The 16,925-nt window shown below is 35.3% G+C and overlaps 1 protein-coding gene across 1 annotated transcript in view; it reads right to left on the reverse strand.

Moving 5' to 3' along the window:
* The window catches only part of LOC127878390 (uncharacterized), a 46,197-nt gene that overhangs the window by 1,979 nt on the left and 27,293 nt on the right, over positions 1 to 16,925 (reverse strand). Inside the window, exons 17-36 of the mRNA XM_052424915.1 lie at positions 13,234 to 13,362; positions 12,002 to 12,130; positions 11,219 to 11,356; positions 10,800 to 10,941; positions 10,156 to 10,241; positions 8,870 to 9,063; positions 8,546 to 8,633; positions 7,765 to 7,841; positions 6,943 to 6,979; positions 6,717 to 6,814; positions 6,261 to 6,389; positions 5,316 to 5,470; positions 4,911 to 5,046; positions 3,922 to 4,071; positions 3,414 to 3,540; positions 2,094 to 2,167; positions 1,680 to 1,811; positions 1,111 to 1,236; positions 594 to 730; positions 150 to 285 (exon numbers count right to left, since the gene is read on the reverse strand). Of these exons, the coding sequence (XP_052280875.1) occupies positions 150 to 285; positions 594 to 730; positions 1,111 to 1,236; positions 1,680 to 1,811; positions 2,094 to 2,167; positions 3,414 to 3,540; positions 3,922 to 4,071; positions 4,911 to 5,046; positions 5,316 to 5,470; positions 6,261 to 6,389; positions 6,717 to 6,814; positions 6,943 to 6,979; positions 7,765 to 7,841; positions 8,546 to 8,633; positions 8,870 to 9,063; positions 10,156 to 10,241; positions 10,800 to 10,941; positions 11,219 to 11,356; positions 12,002 to 12,130; positions 13,234 to 13,362 (2,420 nt within the window). The remainder of the gene's footprint in view (positions 1 to 149; positions 286 to 593; positions 731 to 1,110; positions 1,237 to 1,679; positions 1,812 to 2,093; positions 2,168 to 3,413; positions 3,541 to 3,921; positions 4,072 to 4,910; positions 5,047 to 5,315; positions 5,471 to 6,260; positions 6,390 to 6,716; positions 6,815 to 6,942; positions 6,980 to 7,764; positions 7,842 to 8,545; positions 8,634 to 8,869; positions 9,064 to 10,155; positions 10,242 to 10,799; positions 10,942 to 11,218; positions 11,357 to 12,001; positions 12,131 to 13,233; positions 13,363 to 16,925) is intronic.

The raw sequence follows: 16,925 nt of genomic DNA on the forward strand, positions 1-16,925 counted from the left end.
ATGCACTTTTATGTCATGTGAGCTTTGAATACGATTGTCATAACGTACTGTGTAAATTTGCGAAGACATTACGGTTCACATTATATCATATGTTCCTGCCAAGTTAAGAAAGTTAAACACGGGGTGTTAAACATATAGAATATTCCTACAAAGTTCGGTATGAGCTGCGGACGCCTCGTTCTAAGATGCCTGATGACCATAGGCAGCGACACTTCCCCATCCTTGGACATGCATTCCGTGGCGTACAACAATACCAGCAGCAGGCCGCTTCTTGTAGCACCATCGCTGCATGAATATTTTAGAACATAAAAAAAAAAATCTTAATACATGCACGTTTTAATTCTTATCTTATCAAGGTCATTTCATATATGCTTACGTTTTTGTAGAAGTTTTATTTGATGCATTTAACTAAGCTGCGAGAAAAAGACGGTCAGTTTGGTATTTTCTTAATTATTTTCTACGGAGCGCCGATACACAAGAGACAGAATGTCATACTTAAATTTGAAACATTTATCACTTAATTATATACACAAACGTCAATAGTGTACATGAAAGGGAAGTTGTTTTAGCACAGTGGAAGCACCGGTACATACAAGCACTGTATCAACGCTGTTGAAGATTTTGTCCTCTTCTCCACAGCGTCCATTAATATCAGAAATTCACCGACATTTGGCGGTGCCATCTGGCGCCTGGGCCACTTCTGGTACAGCAGCTGCGTTACCGTCCTCTCCTACAGAATAGGTTACGCTTGACACCAATCCATTTAATGTGTATGGTATACAAATGTTTTGTTAGAGACACAATCTGACGGTTACTACGTGCAGCATTATACAACATTACACCATTATAACAATTTATTTAATTGTTATACTGACCATCATCAACACAATATCAATTGTTATCGATAACATACTGCTAAATGTAAAAAAAAATATAGTCAATGCCATTATATTCATTAATGTAGTAAAATTCCTTAAATGATTGTCCTTATTAATAAAGTCGGAATGACCGGCGGTTTTCACACCGCGATAAAGTGGCAACAACTTTTTTTGGGACAGTGAAACCCCTGAACAGTGTGAATAAACATAGTTTAAACCCCAAAATGATTACCTTTTTCATGTATTGAACTTTGAAGACTCTCGAAACGAAATAGTCCTCTTCGTGATGTTCCGTGATGAACATGATGTTAAAAGGGCCCACAGTGAGTGACCCCGTAGTAGGAAACATTCGACCGTCCTGAAAAAATGTATCAAACTTATCAAAATATGTATTACCTTTTTATTTCCTTCAACAAGGAATAATACCAATATGATGTGCAAATTGCCTGTTCGTTTCCTTCTTCGAGGACTGATATTTATATGATATTAACAATTACCTGTGCATTACCCTCATCGGGGAATGTTACCAATATGATGTGAACAATTCTCTCATCGATGCATGTTAACAATTTTATGTCAACACTTATTTCTTAACTTCATCATCGGGAAATATGATGTAAAGTGAACAACTGTCCACTCGACTCCCCCATTCGGGAAAGTTACGGCTGTGATGTGAGCAGCAACATGTCCATCGCCTTCATCGTGAAATGTTGCTACCAAGCCAATGTGATGTGAACACTTACCTGTTCATTTCAATCATCGGGGAATGTTACTACCAAGCCAATGTGATTGAACAATTACCTGTTCATTTCCCTCATCGGGGAATGTCACCACCAGACTGATGTCCCTGCTCTCTATGAGTCTCCAGCAGTCCACCACAGTGTCAGACAGGGGCTTCTGAGTGAGGATGTACTTGTTGTCCACCTTGTAGCTCTGAAGAAATAAACGACATTTGATGTATTACAGCCATAACCATGTATATATTTTTTGCTAACACAGCAATATATCTTGAATCTGCTTCAAAACTTGAGACCAGAAATATTTTAGTAAATTTCGTGATACTTCTTGTAGGGAATTCAATTCTAATGTTCAATATCTGTTATATTGATTTTATACACAACGACAAAATAGTTATATTTCCGACGATATTAATACTATGCATACATAGTTAGAACGAACGAATGTAGTATACGCTTTTGCGCTATTAAATCCTACCGGCATATATACAGCGTTGATGTAGTCATTTCTTCTGTCCACAGGAACAGTCAACATCGCTCGATATCGATTATCTTCAATAATAATTATAATAAATTAATTTCTAACATTAATTTCAAACAGGTTGATTACAATGGCTTGTCCTCAAACAATATTTTTATAATATATTTGACGTTCGCATTCTATGCTTGCCAATTAAGACCAATTAAGAACGATATCATATTAAAGAAAAATTATTTGCTCTTTCAATGCATGCTGTTTTATTTTAATTTTCTGTAATCTTAATGGAATTATGCTACGTACACTACGCACAATGATATGATCCGGAGGGAAATAAATGTGTCCATTTTTAAACAAGACTTCGGTTGATTCACCGCACTCGAAGCAGGGCGGACTACTTCCACTATATATTCTCCCGAACTGCATTCAATGTCATTAAAAAAATAAGTCCCGAACCAGTGACACCCCTATCAATTTAAGATTGTGCATAATGTCCTTTATATGAACGTAGGTATCGTTCCCTATTTGAATCGAGTGTCCATTTATAACATGAGTGACAATATGTTTTAATATATATTTAAACAAGCATTAAAACATTCAGCAGATGTGTTACATCAGGTGAAATTACAATGGACATAAACGTGACATCTGGAGAGTTTAAATGTCATGAATAATAAAATGTTATGAGCGTATTCTGTACAAGTCATTCAAACGTTTGCAAATGGATGAAAGGTCACACGGATAAACAAGGTGGCAGACGAGACAATAGCCGTGGAATGAATGACCTTATCCTTCTGGTAGAATGTGAAAGGTCATGCACAATTCACTAATAGGTTGCCATTCTAAAGAATAGTGAGTTGAATCTTAAGTTTTTTTAAACTTATCACAAGTACATCTTTGCGGGATTATGGACTGATGGACTGGAGTACTGAAGAAAGGACGAACAGACCACTATCAATTACCCCTTATTGTGAAACACCAGCCTGTTACTAATGAAAGGTTTAACAAATCTACAAAATAAAGAAATACATTACCACAATGAATGTGAATGACTGATGAAACGACACAGCTTTCATAGAGTTAGTGATATATATATATATATGTTAATTATATGGTTTAAATTATATTATGCTTACATAAGCTGAATAAGATTAGAAGAGAGAATTGAAGAAAGGGAAATAGAATTGCAGGAATATGGTAAGGGCGCTCGGCACTGGGTATTGTCAAATGTCTATATTCGCAACACAATATTTTCCGTATAATACGATTTTTTATTGTAAGCTCATGGTACTCTTTAAAGCATTTTTCGTAAGCACGTACTCGGTAGTATAGCATCGAATCTGTTTTTCTTCGCGTTTTCAGGCATGGTAGCAACGGAGTAAGGATCTTCCTCGTCACCTTTGAGGTTTGCTTCAGCAAGCTCCAGTGTGTGGTAGGATGCTTCTGTCTAGAAGGGACACGACACGATCAATGAGACAATTTTAACCATCCTTATGCGATATACATTGGAAGCTCTATAATATGACCGTAGTCAATATGATGGTCAAATTGTATATGACGAGATATATTAATTAGTTAAATATTTCTATTGGACACTTACTTATACAACTATCTGCACGGTCATTACATTAAAAACTGATACTGTAACTTAAACATAAACTTATTTACTAAACTGGTTTACATTGCAAAAAAAAATGTACCAAATGTGGCAATAGCTGTCATACTCTGACTGAGTAATGAATTTCATAAATCTATTAAATGTAGTCAGATTTCATAGATAATCAAATAGTATCTTGTTTTTAAAGTAATTGTAATACAACACGCGAACCTCATATTGTAAAAACAGTCCGGTTTTGTTCAGCTTTTGGTCGACTTGGAGAAGGGTGTTTTGGTAATTGGCAAGCTCATTGTTGGACACGAAGTGACTGCGAAGGGACAGGTATTCCACCATCAGTCTGTGTAAGTATTTATATTGGCTCTGAAAATAACAAAGATGAATAACCGAAAAGAAAGATTCAGTATAGTATATCAGATAACACATCCGCAACACAAATGACAATTCAATCAAAACGTCTTCAATGGTGATATTTTGTTTACGACAATTCCATGAAATCAGGCACAAATACTGGCATTAAATGGTTGCCAGTGTGCATACTTCATGTAAAGCGAAAATATAATGTGGAAAAGAAACGAATGTCTACTGCTTTCCACGGTATCTCCATTGTTTAAATCCTAAGTCATTAGTTCAAATCTACTTAAATTGTTTATTGTTCACACAATTTTGCTTATCTGTTTTTATCCAATATATATTATATGTATTATATCTTGTTGTACATGTGTCTTTGTAGAGGGCATTTTCAATCATATAATTCATTACTTAAAGTGAAACAGGAATAAATTCGAACCAAATATTGACGCCATTACACACAACGTCAATGAAGGTCCATTCGAATATCATTGTTATTGTATATTATTTAAAGCATGTACTGTTTATTGTATTCTATTGTTTTTATTGTAAGCCATGCGTAAAAAACCTCAAAAAATAAAACGAATTTTAAGTTTGTATCGTTCATCTAATTATACTCGATTATTTGCAAAATAATATGAATTTGCGAAAGCGTTATAATATCGAAATGCTTCTAGATCTGGAAGGATTTTTTTAGTGAATGCAATGTGTAACGTTAACAGGATGATGCGGTAGCATTGTTAGGAAATTGTAACATAAGACTTTTTCTATGCAGATTTTTTTGAGTTGTACATCTACATATTTTTTCCCTTTTTGGGTAGTCATATTATTCTACAATTTCAAATTCCCACCGCTGTTTGAACCATGTTAACTCGCTGCTGTCTCAACTTGGTCACACAGGCGTAGATATCGACAGTCTGTCTGGCCTGACCCTCGTCTATCAGTATGTCCATGGCGATGAATGTGCCCGTCCGACCAACACCGGCGCTGATAAATGGACCAAAACAATCATACTAGAGACGATTTCAAAATTCATTTAAACATACATGATTTAAAAATATACATTTTATAGTTTTATGTCTATAAATTTGAAGAAAAAATAACACCTCTCCTAAATTTCTTTTATTTTCTGGCGTTTCTGACATTGAGAAATATTAAGACGTTCAAATAAAAATCAAACCGTTCAATTATGAATGCACACTTGTTTTTCGTTAATACTTATCAGGTAAAATAGTTTAGTTTGCGAACTGAAATACCTGCAATGAACGACCCGAGGTTGCTTCTTGTCGGTATCGTGGGCCCTGATCCTACGCCAGAAGTGCAAGAGGCTCGAAGTGCTAGCGGGCACATCTTTGTCGGGCCATGCCGTGTAATGAAAGTGTGTTACCACACGCGATACACTTGGCTTGTCCTGAGGAAAGATGATGTATACGAATATGACGTTATAAGATCTATAACAAATAAGGATCGTGTAAATGGTTCATGTTTACTGAGGACTGCCTTTATGAAAGCTGGTATGAATGTGTGTTATATGTCGTGAGGACAGCGTATCACTCTGGTTTCTGCGATATTTATGTTACGCCTATTTATTTCACAAATGTATGATAAATATGCGGTGGTATTAAAGGGAAATAGAAAATAATTGAAGCGGTCGGTATTAATGCGCACGCGATAGTTGTTAGATGCGCATGCGATAACTTTAATGTGCGAACGTTATAGCAATGACGTGGACACGCAATGGCTATGACGTACGCATTCGATAGATATGACATGCGCACGCGATAGCTATTAGGTTCGCTCGTCATAGCTATTGTGAGCGAACGTAATAGAGAATTTGTTGCCTTAATCACGCCTTATAAATAGACATTCACTCGATAAGTAAATGAAGTAAAAGGTGAACTATTCAATCACTGTAGTTATATTCTTTATGTGCACATTATATAACTAATACTTTGCTTCAACTCGGGAATTATCGATACAATTTGGAAATAAACGTTATTGAAACGTGAATTCATACCAGTGCCAAACATCGTATTTGCAATAATACATTAGAAAATTTAAATGTAATCAATATGTAAATATAAATATTTGCCTATAAATTCAGTAAATTTAGAATGAAATGATAGTATTTGTATTCCAACGAGTAAAACGAATAATATATAGACACGGAAAACCCAAGAAATAGAACTGTTCATTTGTACCTTGTGTGACAATTTAATCTTCCGAACTGTATAGTCTGTGAACTCTTCCATAAATATCAAAGTTGTTGTGAGTGCTTGGAAATCTTCCAGGGAACCAACTTCAAGAGGCCAGTACCGCAAACATTTCATCTGTGTATGTTTGATATGAAAATCAATACATAAATCATGAAAAATGTACTATCAAATATGCATGTTATTTGCGTATATTTGTAGCACAGAAAGTAGCAAAAGTACAGTTTTTAGTAACAGTAATCGGACCGTCATCATAATGAGACTGTTTTCATAAAAAATTGACAAAACAACAGCAAAACAAATGGTTCTTTAAAAAGTATACTATAAATGAAAAAGATCGCGTTAATGTAAATTTAATAGCATTTCCACAATTATATGTCCTTATGTGTTATTTATATATAAGAATTAAGTCGCTCCACCGTTACACAGACCAATTTAACTTACTTTTCCCATTTCTACGAGGTTAGTTACCATGACTACGGTAGATACGTCATATTGCCAAATCATTCGCCAGAAGTCATCCATCATAGCCTCCGTTGGGCCTTTAAGCACATATTATTATATACATGCGATATAGTAAGACGAATACTTTATATGCGAAAAAACTTATGTTATTACGAGTGAAACTTGAATATCATTAAGATCGTTATGTTGTTAAAAGAAGACTCACCTTGTGATGCAATATAAGCTCGCTTCTTGAAGAAACCCTATCAGAGAAAATAACACCAGCACATATGTGTGTATCCAATCATTAATAAAGACACGAGTGATTAAACAATTACAACACTAATAATTCTACTACTACTAATAATAATAATACTAACAATAATTATAATAGTAGTAGCAGTAGTAGTAGTAGTAGTAGTAGTAGTAGTAGTAGTAGTAGTAGTAGTAGTAGTAGTAGTAGTAGTAGTAGTAGTAGTAGTAGTAGTACCTGCAGCAGCAGCAGCAGTAGTTGAAGTAGTAGTAGTAGTAGTAGTAGTAGTAGTAGTAGTAGTAGTAGTAGTAGTAGTAGTAGTAGTAGTAGTAGCAGTAGCAGTAGCAGTAGTAGTAGTAGTAGTAGTAGTAGTAGTAGTAGTAGTAGTAGTAGCTGCAGCAGCAGCAGCAGCAGCAGCAGTAGCAGTAGCATTAGCAGCAGTAGTAGTAGTAGTAGTAGTAGTAGTAGTAGTAGTAGTAGTAGTAGTAGTAGTAGTAGTAGTAGTAGTAGTAGTAGTAGTAGTAGTAGTAGTAGTAGTATATGAACAATTCTACAATACTTTTAACAAAACTAATACTAAGTCTTATGGACATAGAGCTATATGCATGTATAAATGAGGTATCACCCGAAACTTAACAATGCGAATATGATTTTCATAAACAATATATGTACTAATCAAACATGTAATTTATTTTAAGATAGATTATTAAAGATAAATAGTTTGTTTAATCGATGCGATGCGGTGTGTCGTACTGTATACCACTTATATGTTTTACAAAAGGATTCAAACCGCACCTCGATGAAGCAAGCATTGATGTAATCACTGCCTTCTTTGCCATCAACAATGTTAAGCACTACGCGAGAGTGGTCATCTGAAATAGTGCCATATCAGGACCATGCCGTGGTAAACATAATGACTAAATCAAATACAAATTTAATTCTGTTATATTTATTTTTGAGAATTGTTCCAGTTCCACCGTGACATACGTATATCACGAATGTTGGGTGGCAATTGTCTCTCAATTGTGCTTATGTTTGGCGTAAAATGTTTGTAATAACTTTTAACACTATGCATATGAACTCATTTGAATCAATTAAAATGCTCATTGATATCTTTCTTGTAATTCATCAGTTAACTTGATATTGACTTGTATTAAATACCTGTCTAATGGAGTTTTTCGTGTTTAAAAACAAATGGCCAGTTAGCGCTTCTGAGAATCCATCAATTCAAATGTATAATGTATTAAACTTAACACATTCAGTACTTTAAAATCCGACCTCTTGAGGCGACCTCATCATTTGACATATTTTGTTAATTTTCATAAATTGACAACAGGACGTTATTAATAAAAGGATGAGTTACCAAACTTTCTTCTTATGCTTCGATGGTAAAATATATGAAATAAAACATGGGTGCATATTCAACTCTATTTACTCCACACGCAATAACAAACAACCTTGAGTAACAGTCTCTGTTCGCCTACGGATTAATACATCGCACTTGATAATATGAACAGCAAACCTAGCGGATATAGATAAATTAATATCCAAATAAATAAATACTCTCATAACGTACAGGCAAGCATATCTTTGTATCGGTTTTTCCCCGCATTCACTGGCGCCGTTGCAGCAGTAGCTGGGTGTTGCAACCCGTAGGGGATTTTCTGCAGTAACGATGGTTATTTAAAAATTACAGCCATACATGAACACACATTATAAGTAAACGCGATAAGCCACAAATGATAACAACTTTCCTTCTGATATGAAAGTTTACTAAACTATCATTGTACACTTGATGTAATAATACGCTCTTCATAACACGTACAACCTTCATAATATTGACAATTGTGTTAATTGAATGAAAACATGTTTTATAAAAATATTAAGACTTTTCATGTACCTTAAATTCTAAGTCAAATAATGGCTCATCCACGCTTTTCGACATTACATATCCCTGCAGTTGGGACAGTGCGATGATGGTTCCCGATGACTCTACGGGCGGTAAGTTCTGCATGTTCGAATATACCGGTTCTTGAATGAACATTGTAGTTACCGACTCTGCTGATGTTGGTGGCGAACACTTTTGCGCTGAAACTGTGATAGTTTTTTAACCTAGATCTTATTTACTGAAATTCTAGACGTCAAATCGCCCTCTTGGACATGTTAAAATACACGCTATGAAAGCTTGTTTTACACACGGATAATATGTACACTTGAATCTGTTATACTTTAATAGTAATATTCGGAAAAAATACAACTTCTAGCGAAACCCATTTAATCAATTTGTGTGATAACTTTGTAATTGTATTAACTTTCTCGAGTGTCAATACAAAATCGTTTTTTAAATCAGTGTAAAATAACTATTCGCAGTTTCGGGTGAAACAACTATTCACAGTTACGACAGTCTATAACTGTGTAATGTTGTCTCGAGATAATTTTACAACGAAAACCCTTATCTCGCATTTAATGTATTTTTATGCATTTACTAAAGACTAGTTCTTATAGTAAAAACATATTGTCCCAAACAACTGCATAATGCTTGTGATGTAAAGACGCATGCATAATTTGTTTTGGTAAACAATTAAAGGGGCCTTGTCGCAGATTTTGGCATGTACTAAAGTTTGTCATTAAATGTTTTATATTGATAAATGTTAAGATTTGATCTAAGAAGCTCCCGTAAAAAAGAATACAGTTAAAAGAAAAGTAACCCTCAACAGAGCTCGAAACACTGACCCCTGGAGTCCTTTAGTAAAAGTCTACCACTAAACGCACTCGGTCATCCGTGCTCATACAGTGACGGATGTATTTTATACTTTATGTAAGCAATCCTCGTAAATTCACAAGATATAACAACAACATAACTCTCTAAATATTTCAATCGTTTCGCGTTGCAATGCTTTATGATTTGCAGGTTTTTAAATCGTCAAAAGAATGCATATAATGGATATTTTAGAGCATGGTTAATGTTCAGTATTATTGTTTCCTCACAAATATCATAACTAAAACGAAAATTTGCGAATCTGAGAATTTTGTTTTATAATTTTGACAATTTACAAAAACGTAAAAATGCCCCTTTAATTATAGCACATATTTTCACGTCAATTTCATTTAAATCAGTGACATTTACACTCGTTTATACCTCATAGTTATTTATTTTATGATCTGTAACAATATCGCGCCACTTACCAGTATTTGGCTTTGCGGCGGCCAGTTGTTGCGGTTCGTCATGGACGCTACTCATTGGCTCGCGAACAGTTGATAGCACATTCGAACTAAATATATTTTAACCCATTTATGCCTAGCGTCTAGAAAAAAGGCCTTGGCAAACAGCGTAGACCCTGATGATGCGGCGTCTCATCGGGGTCTGCGCTGTTTGCTTGAAGGAATTTCTGTAAGAAAAAACCTAAATATAGAACTAAATATACTAGACATTCCTAATTTTGGAAATAAATTGATCCAATTTAGAAGGATGAGAGAGTCCACTAGGCATAAATGGGTTAACACGGGAACAAAAACGATACTGGCGCAAGTAATAACAAATGGTTTGATGCAAGTAATACAAAATGGTCACCGATACAAATTTAATGATGATAAAAATGTCATATTTGAATGTATTTTGAAGTGCTTAACATATATGTTACATGGTATACACATGTCATCGTCATTTCATAAATAGAGGTTAAGTTGAAGTAAAATGTTAATGCACTATTTGAACAAAAATCCCCCAAACGTTGAGATACATGGTATGCATTAATTGGATTCCTATACATAATATACATCAATTGGTTTCCTTGATCATTTGTCAATAATACTTTAACTTTTTAACATACGCTTCGTTCTGTTTTTGTGTCCGTTTGCCTTTTCTTATTCTCATCAATAAGACCACAATCACAATCAGCGCTACCAGAAGAATTAGCATCCCAGTCGAAACTCCAGATACTAGCTCCACTGGAAACTGGCTCGATTCTGTAACTAAAATGTATTTAAGGATAACTGACTCGTTGAAAATAAAGAAGGTTTAACTTAATAGCTGGTATAAATGACACTGACATAATTGATGACAGTTTTAAGATGACTGAAATTACTTTTGCTAAGTGAGTTCACCTGCTTCGAAAATTAAAAAAACAAACAATAATGTATCGAAACAATGCAAAACGATTTTAAAGAGCCTCACATATTCATTTAAATTAAGTTTGTTTTCATCGCATACATAATACATGGATGTATGTATTTATAAATTATATCTAACGTTTATCACAGAGACGTTCATGATAGCCGGGCTCACACGCCCCGGGACACTCGCCAGTCCGCGTATCACATTGTTGGCTTTCCTGGCAACGACCGCATTGGTGATTGCATCCTTCGCCCCAGCTTCCTTTTGAGCACGCTGCAAGCACATTACATTTCGTACGTTGATGATCGTAAACACAGGTTGTTCAAGGATACCATTGATGACAAAGATATTTTGTTCCCGGCGTCACACGAATTGGCAGACGGACAACAACCAATATGATTTAATGCAGTGTCAAAATAGTTTTGATGAGAACAATATCTCCCAGTATTTTATGATTATTATTTACAATTTGTGTAAGTTTAATCATGGATAATACATGAATTAACTATCTTGCGAATCATCCACTATTATTATCGGCATAGGGAAGAGAATCTACGGACGGCGCTACTGAAGATGTCCCCTGTATCAATATTCAATAGTTCGCCGAGCACGATTAGTTATCGCTGTAATTTCTTGTGAGTAAAGAAAACTTGCTAGTATATAGAGATGAATGATAGATGATTAATGAAAACGTTGGTAATAACACAACGTTTTGTAAGACATTTCGTCGATAAAACTGTATAACACAACAATAATGCAGATAAAGAACGACGTTAACTAGATGTCATGTTTAATAAAAAATTAAATATATTAATCGCAGCGGTCAACGTGTCAACGTAAACATAAATCAAACCTATACATCATGTAACTATTTGGCAACGTCGCTCATGCAAGTCACTGTATTTAATGTTTACAAACCTTCATTGCAATCTGGCAGTTGGTAACCAGGTTGACAAGAACAGTGCCCTGTCACGTGATGGCATGTGCTGTTGCAATTTCTGCTGCAAGTTTGGGAACAGTTTAATCCAAAATGTGGTGCTTGACACACTGAAAAATTGAAAAATGTGTTAAGTGCTTCAATTATATGAAATGCAAACTGGCCTCTATACAAAATATTATTTGTTTGGTTGACCATACCAACCAAAATGAATTACAAGGTAAAAATGATTTAACACAAAACGTTGGGCAAGATCAAACACTTCTCAGACCCACGTTAATTTACATAGATGTATCAAAAGTCTATCTTCAAAAACAAGAGCCGTGCCAAACGACGCTGCCCGGAGAGGGCAAGTTTGATACCAAGTTTGATATCTGAGGTAAGCAGTCAGGATTTTCCAAATATCAAAACTAAGACAGGAAATTCGAAAGAAATCGGAAGTTATATCTCTAGTGATATGTAAGTAGAAAAGTGGGTATTAACTTCGCAAATGATTATAATATTCAAAAACGTATACTAAGAAAAACTAACCTCGTCTTGTTCTTATTATATTGTACATTATTTAATTGAATTAGGCGATACTAGTGGAAATAACTATGACGCATCTTAGCAAAGTGGTAAAGTTCATTTTGATATCGCACGGGCTTAGCCCTTTAACAAGCAAAAGCTTTGTGTCATTGCATACCGAAAAAGGACCATCGCGGTAACTTTTGTGTACCTGTTTATCAGAACAATAATAATCACGTAATTTCGTCCGACACTTTATGAAGATCAATATTCTGTGTTAGTTTGACAAGTTTGAATCGATAATAATGAATTTACTGTTGTGAAAGTCTTCCAATAATGTTTTTGTCACATGGAAGGGATACCACGGACTGCACTACTGAAGATGTCGCCGATCACGATATGTCACTACCGTGTGCTATTGTGAGCAAAGAAAACTTACTTGTATATTGAGTTGATTGATACCGACAAGATAAAAATGTCGGTCGTATCACAACTTTTTGAAAGACGTATGGTCAATACAATTTCATAAAATCAACATTATGTACTCAAAGAACAACGTTTAAAATATGTTCTTGCTAACAAAACAAAATTAAACATTTTTCTGGCGGCGGTAAAAGTGTCAACGTAAATATACATTAAAGATACATATTATGTAACTAGTTGGCTACGTCGCTCATGCAAGTCGCTTCATTTAATGTTTACAAACCTTCACTGCAATCCGGCGGTCTGTAACCTGGTTGACAAGAACAGTGTCCTGTCCCGTGGTGACATGTGCTGTTGCAATTTCTGCTGCAAGTTTGGGAACAGTTATGTCCGAATTGTGAAGGGTGGCATTCTATAAGTATTTAAAAAAAATGTGCAACATTGTTAAGTAAATGCAATATAAACCGTCGTTGGTGAAACTTTAGAAACTATACACAATTTTATATCTATGGTTGACAATACCAACCACGAGAGACAATGAATAACAAGGTAAAAACGCTTAAACACACAACGCTTTGAATGTTCAAAAGTTCTCAGACCCATGTTGATTAACATTGATATTAATTAAAGCACTATCTTCTAAAACACGAGCCATACAGAACGAAGCTGCTTGGAGCGTGCATTATGTGAAACCTAGTTTGATACATGAGATTAGCTGTCAGCGATTTCCAAATATTGAAAACTCGGAAAGAGGAGATCTATAGTCACACGAAAGTCGAAAAAAAACGTTTAGTTGCTTCGTAAGTGAAATAATATTTTTTTTTTACCTAACACAAATCTTAGGATTATATTAATAACATATCAATCCCGATGTTAAGTTCACAAATGATAATAATATTCTGCTACTTATACTTAGAGCGACTGGCTTCGTCTTGATCTAATTTATATGGTACATAATTTAAGCGCATAAAGTGATGCTAGTGGAAATATCTATGTCGTATTTAGGCAAAGATGAAAATGCCATTTTGATATCGCCCGAGTTATGTCCTTAAACAAGCAATTGCTATGTTTCATTTCATACCGAACAGGAACAATTCCTGTAACGATTGTTCAGGTTTTGATTAGAAACAATACTAATTAACCCATCCGGAAATTTAACTGGGAACCGGCCACCTCCATACCGTAATACAGGCCAGGTTCAGCATAGTGCAGTGCCACCTAGGCAAAAACCGGTAACCAACCCTCAATATTCTTTCAATATATATACAAAAATATTAATCGAAAGCGGAGTGGGAGGTGGGACTTACCGAGAGCAGGTAAGTATTTAATAATTAAAATGAATTTTACTTAAAAAAATTGTTTTAATGTCATAAATACATAACCTGCTATCTCTTAGCTGATTTTGTAGCTGCGGAGGGAAGGTTCGTAATATTTTCCCATCACAGTAGAACCCTTATACCGGGTTATCAGCTAATGATAGCAAAACCCAAGGGTTATTAGCTAATCTTCGTTAGAACGGTATTAATTGTGACTTCTCGGACAGAGTAAGTATGTCAATGTCGTAAAAGACACTACCGTTAGTGAAATCACAACGAGACCAAACATATACAAATTGTATTGTTGGCACTTCAGAGAACGAAGATGAAAAAGGTGGTTGGATTTCTCCAGAAAACAGCTTGGAGCACGTCAGAAATTGGGATGTGATTAATATACTGCCACGAAACAGACAGAGCTCTTAATTCATGCGGTCAGATCCTAAAAAGGAATGAATCCTTAGATAAGAAATAAGAGTAAACCTTCCTTAGTCGAGGTCTAACCCCGAGAAATAGAAGCCGCAGACACATCCCCCCCCCCCTCTTTTTAAGGAAATGAAGAGTGTCTTATGAGAACCTCGAAAGGACTAACAATGCTGAGATATAACTTCAAAGCCCCGATTGGCTATAGAAGTTTATTCTCATCTCCATGTCTACCAGTTTAATAAAAACTTGTAAACTTGAAGATTATTAGAAGCCATATAGAGGAGTTGATATTTAGCAAGGAATCCTGGCTGACACAACAAAGTAAAGACGACATTAGATCCGACTGAAATTGGTCGTATTCAACAGAAAAAGCATGAATTTCACTTCTCCGTATGGTAAAAGCCATAATAAGAAGGAAAACCGTCTTAAAATTATATTGGAACTGTTAGTAATCCCGATGACAAGGTTCATAGGAAGCTTATTAAGCAACCCAATAATACAAGCCAAATCCTCTTACGAAAGTAAGGGAACGAAAAACATAGTGTTTAAGTTCCATAACTTGAATCAGTTCCAAAATATGTAAGACAGCACAGAGTTGTGATGACTTACAAAGCCAAGGTATACGAAAGCATAATCTGTATCCTTTGATGAAGATAAGAACACATTTGTAACCATCAAAGAAAAAGATGAGAAAAACCTCTATGCATGAAGCAGATATAATAAATATGCTCTCGAATACCCAGTCAAACAAGAATTTCCAGAGAACATCATAGACAGTTCTTATGGAATTATCCTTCCAAAAGTAACAAGGATTGAATCTCTAACAGAAAAAATGTTCTTCTGTAGAGATTACTAAATAATGGCCAGACATGTAGTGGCACATGTGTTGATCAGTATAAAATATGTCTCTCTGAAATATGATATTTGACCTGTGAAGAAGTTTCCTAACAAAAATTGTACAGGAGACTGAAAAGGTCGTAAAACCATAATTCATGGTTCACTAAGTAAAGACCATAAAAATATGGCAAAATCTCACCAAGATATTCCAAATGAATGTAATGGATGAAATATAAACGTAAGTATCCAGTTGATGTCAAACGGACGAATGAATAACAAACGCACACGCTGATGAATCGATTCCTGTGAAATGCGTTCACTTTGTTCAGCATTACACTGCGATCTACGATCTTGTCTGCCATTGTGCAAAAACAATGCCGCGCATGCGCAAATCACATTCATTCAAACCGAATTCTCGAGAAAGTAAACGAAAGAGAATTCAAGTTAACCATTTTCTTATGAAATGTCTAATGCGACAGAAAGAACTGCAAGACAAAACGTCCAACAGGGCGTTGAGACGACCTGCTATGTGTAAGACGATAGAGAAAAATTAATGTTCTTGCAAATAAGGAATAAATTCCTGGTTTCCAGATACAAGGAGTGAAAATATGTTCACCTCTGTGTCTGGCTGAAAACCACGACCAATGTGTGTTAGTTGAAACCATCACTGTGACAAAGTAGTCGTGAAAATGTGTTGTAGATGAAAAACAGCTCAAAATAATGCTCGCTTTTCAAGATATTAAAGTGCAGATGATATTCATAAAGATACCACATATTTGAGAATATCAAGATAAGTGGTCCCAGGTGATCGTCACCAACCTTCCATGCTCACATCTGTATAAGATGTAAGTAAAGTTGTGGTAGAATAAGCTATAGTCTTACCAAGATAATCTTCTAGTCTAGAAATCACTGAATAGTGGAAACTAATGACAAAAAGAAGGAAATCTGTGTAATTAAATAATCATGAGATCAATCCAATAAACTTAAAAATAAAGTTGAAACGGACGTAATAAAAGACATCTCAACAAAAAGACCGATGACCGGACCGGTAAATACCGACCGGTGGCCGGAACCATTATTTAAGGATGGTTGGGGAAAGAAATCACGGCAAGCCGTACTTTCCCACTCCCAACAGACTTGAAAGTTGGTAGAATAGTAACGTGTTGAACACTTTTCAGTCTATGAACTATCTGCAGTAGCCTCTTCTTGAACAAATAAAAGGCGCCTTTGAAATCCTGGAGAATAAAGGTCGTGAAGTAATCGATTTGCGAAGTACGGAAATATGACTGAAAGTGGTACCCCCGACATCGGAGGTGTGGTGGCAGAAAAGTTGAAAAGAGAAGATGAAGTCCCTCCAGATCCTTAGCATCTAAGATCTGAGTTCAATAGCTTCCAAGTC

The sequence above is a fragment of the Dreissena polymorpha genome, chromosome 4, assembly GCF_020536995.1.
Source record: "Dreissena polymorpha isolate Duluth1 chromosome 4, UMN_Dpol_1.0, whole genome shotgun sequence".
NCBI classification, from domain to species: domain Eukaryota; kingdom Metazoa; phylum Mollusca; class Bivalvia; order Myida; family Dreissenidae; genus Dreissena; species Dreissena polymorpha.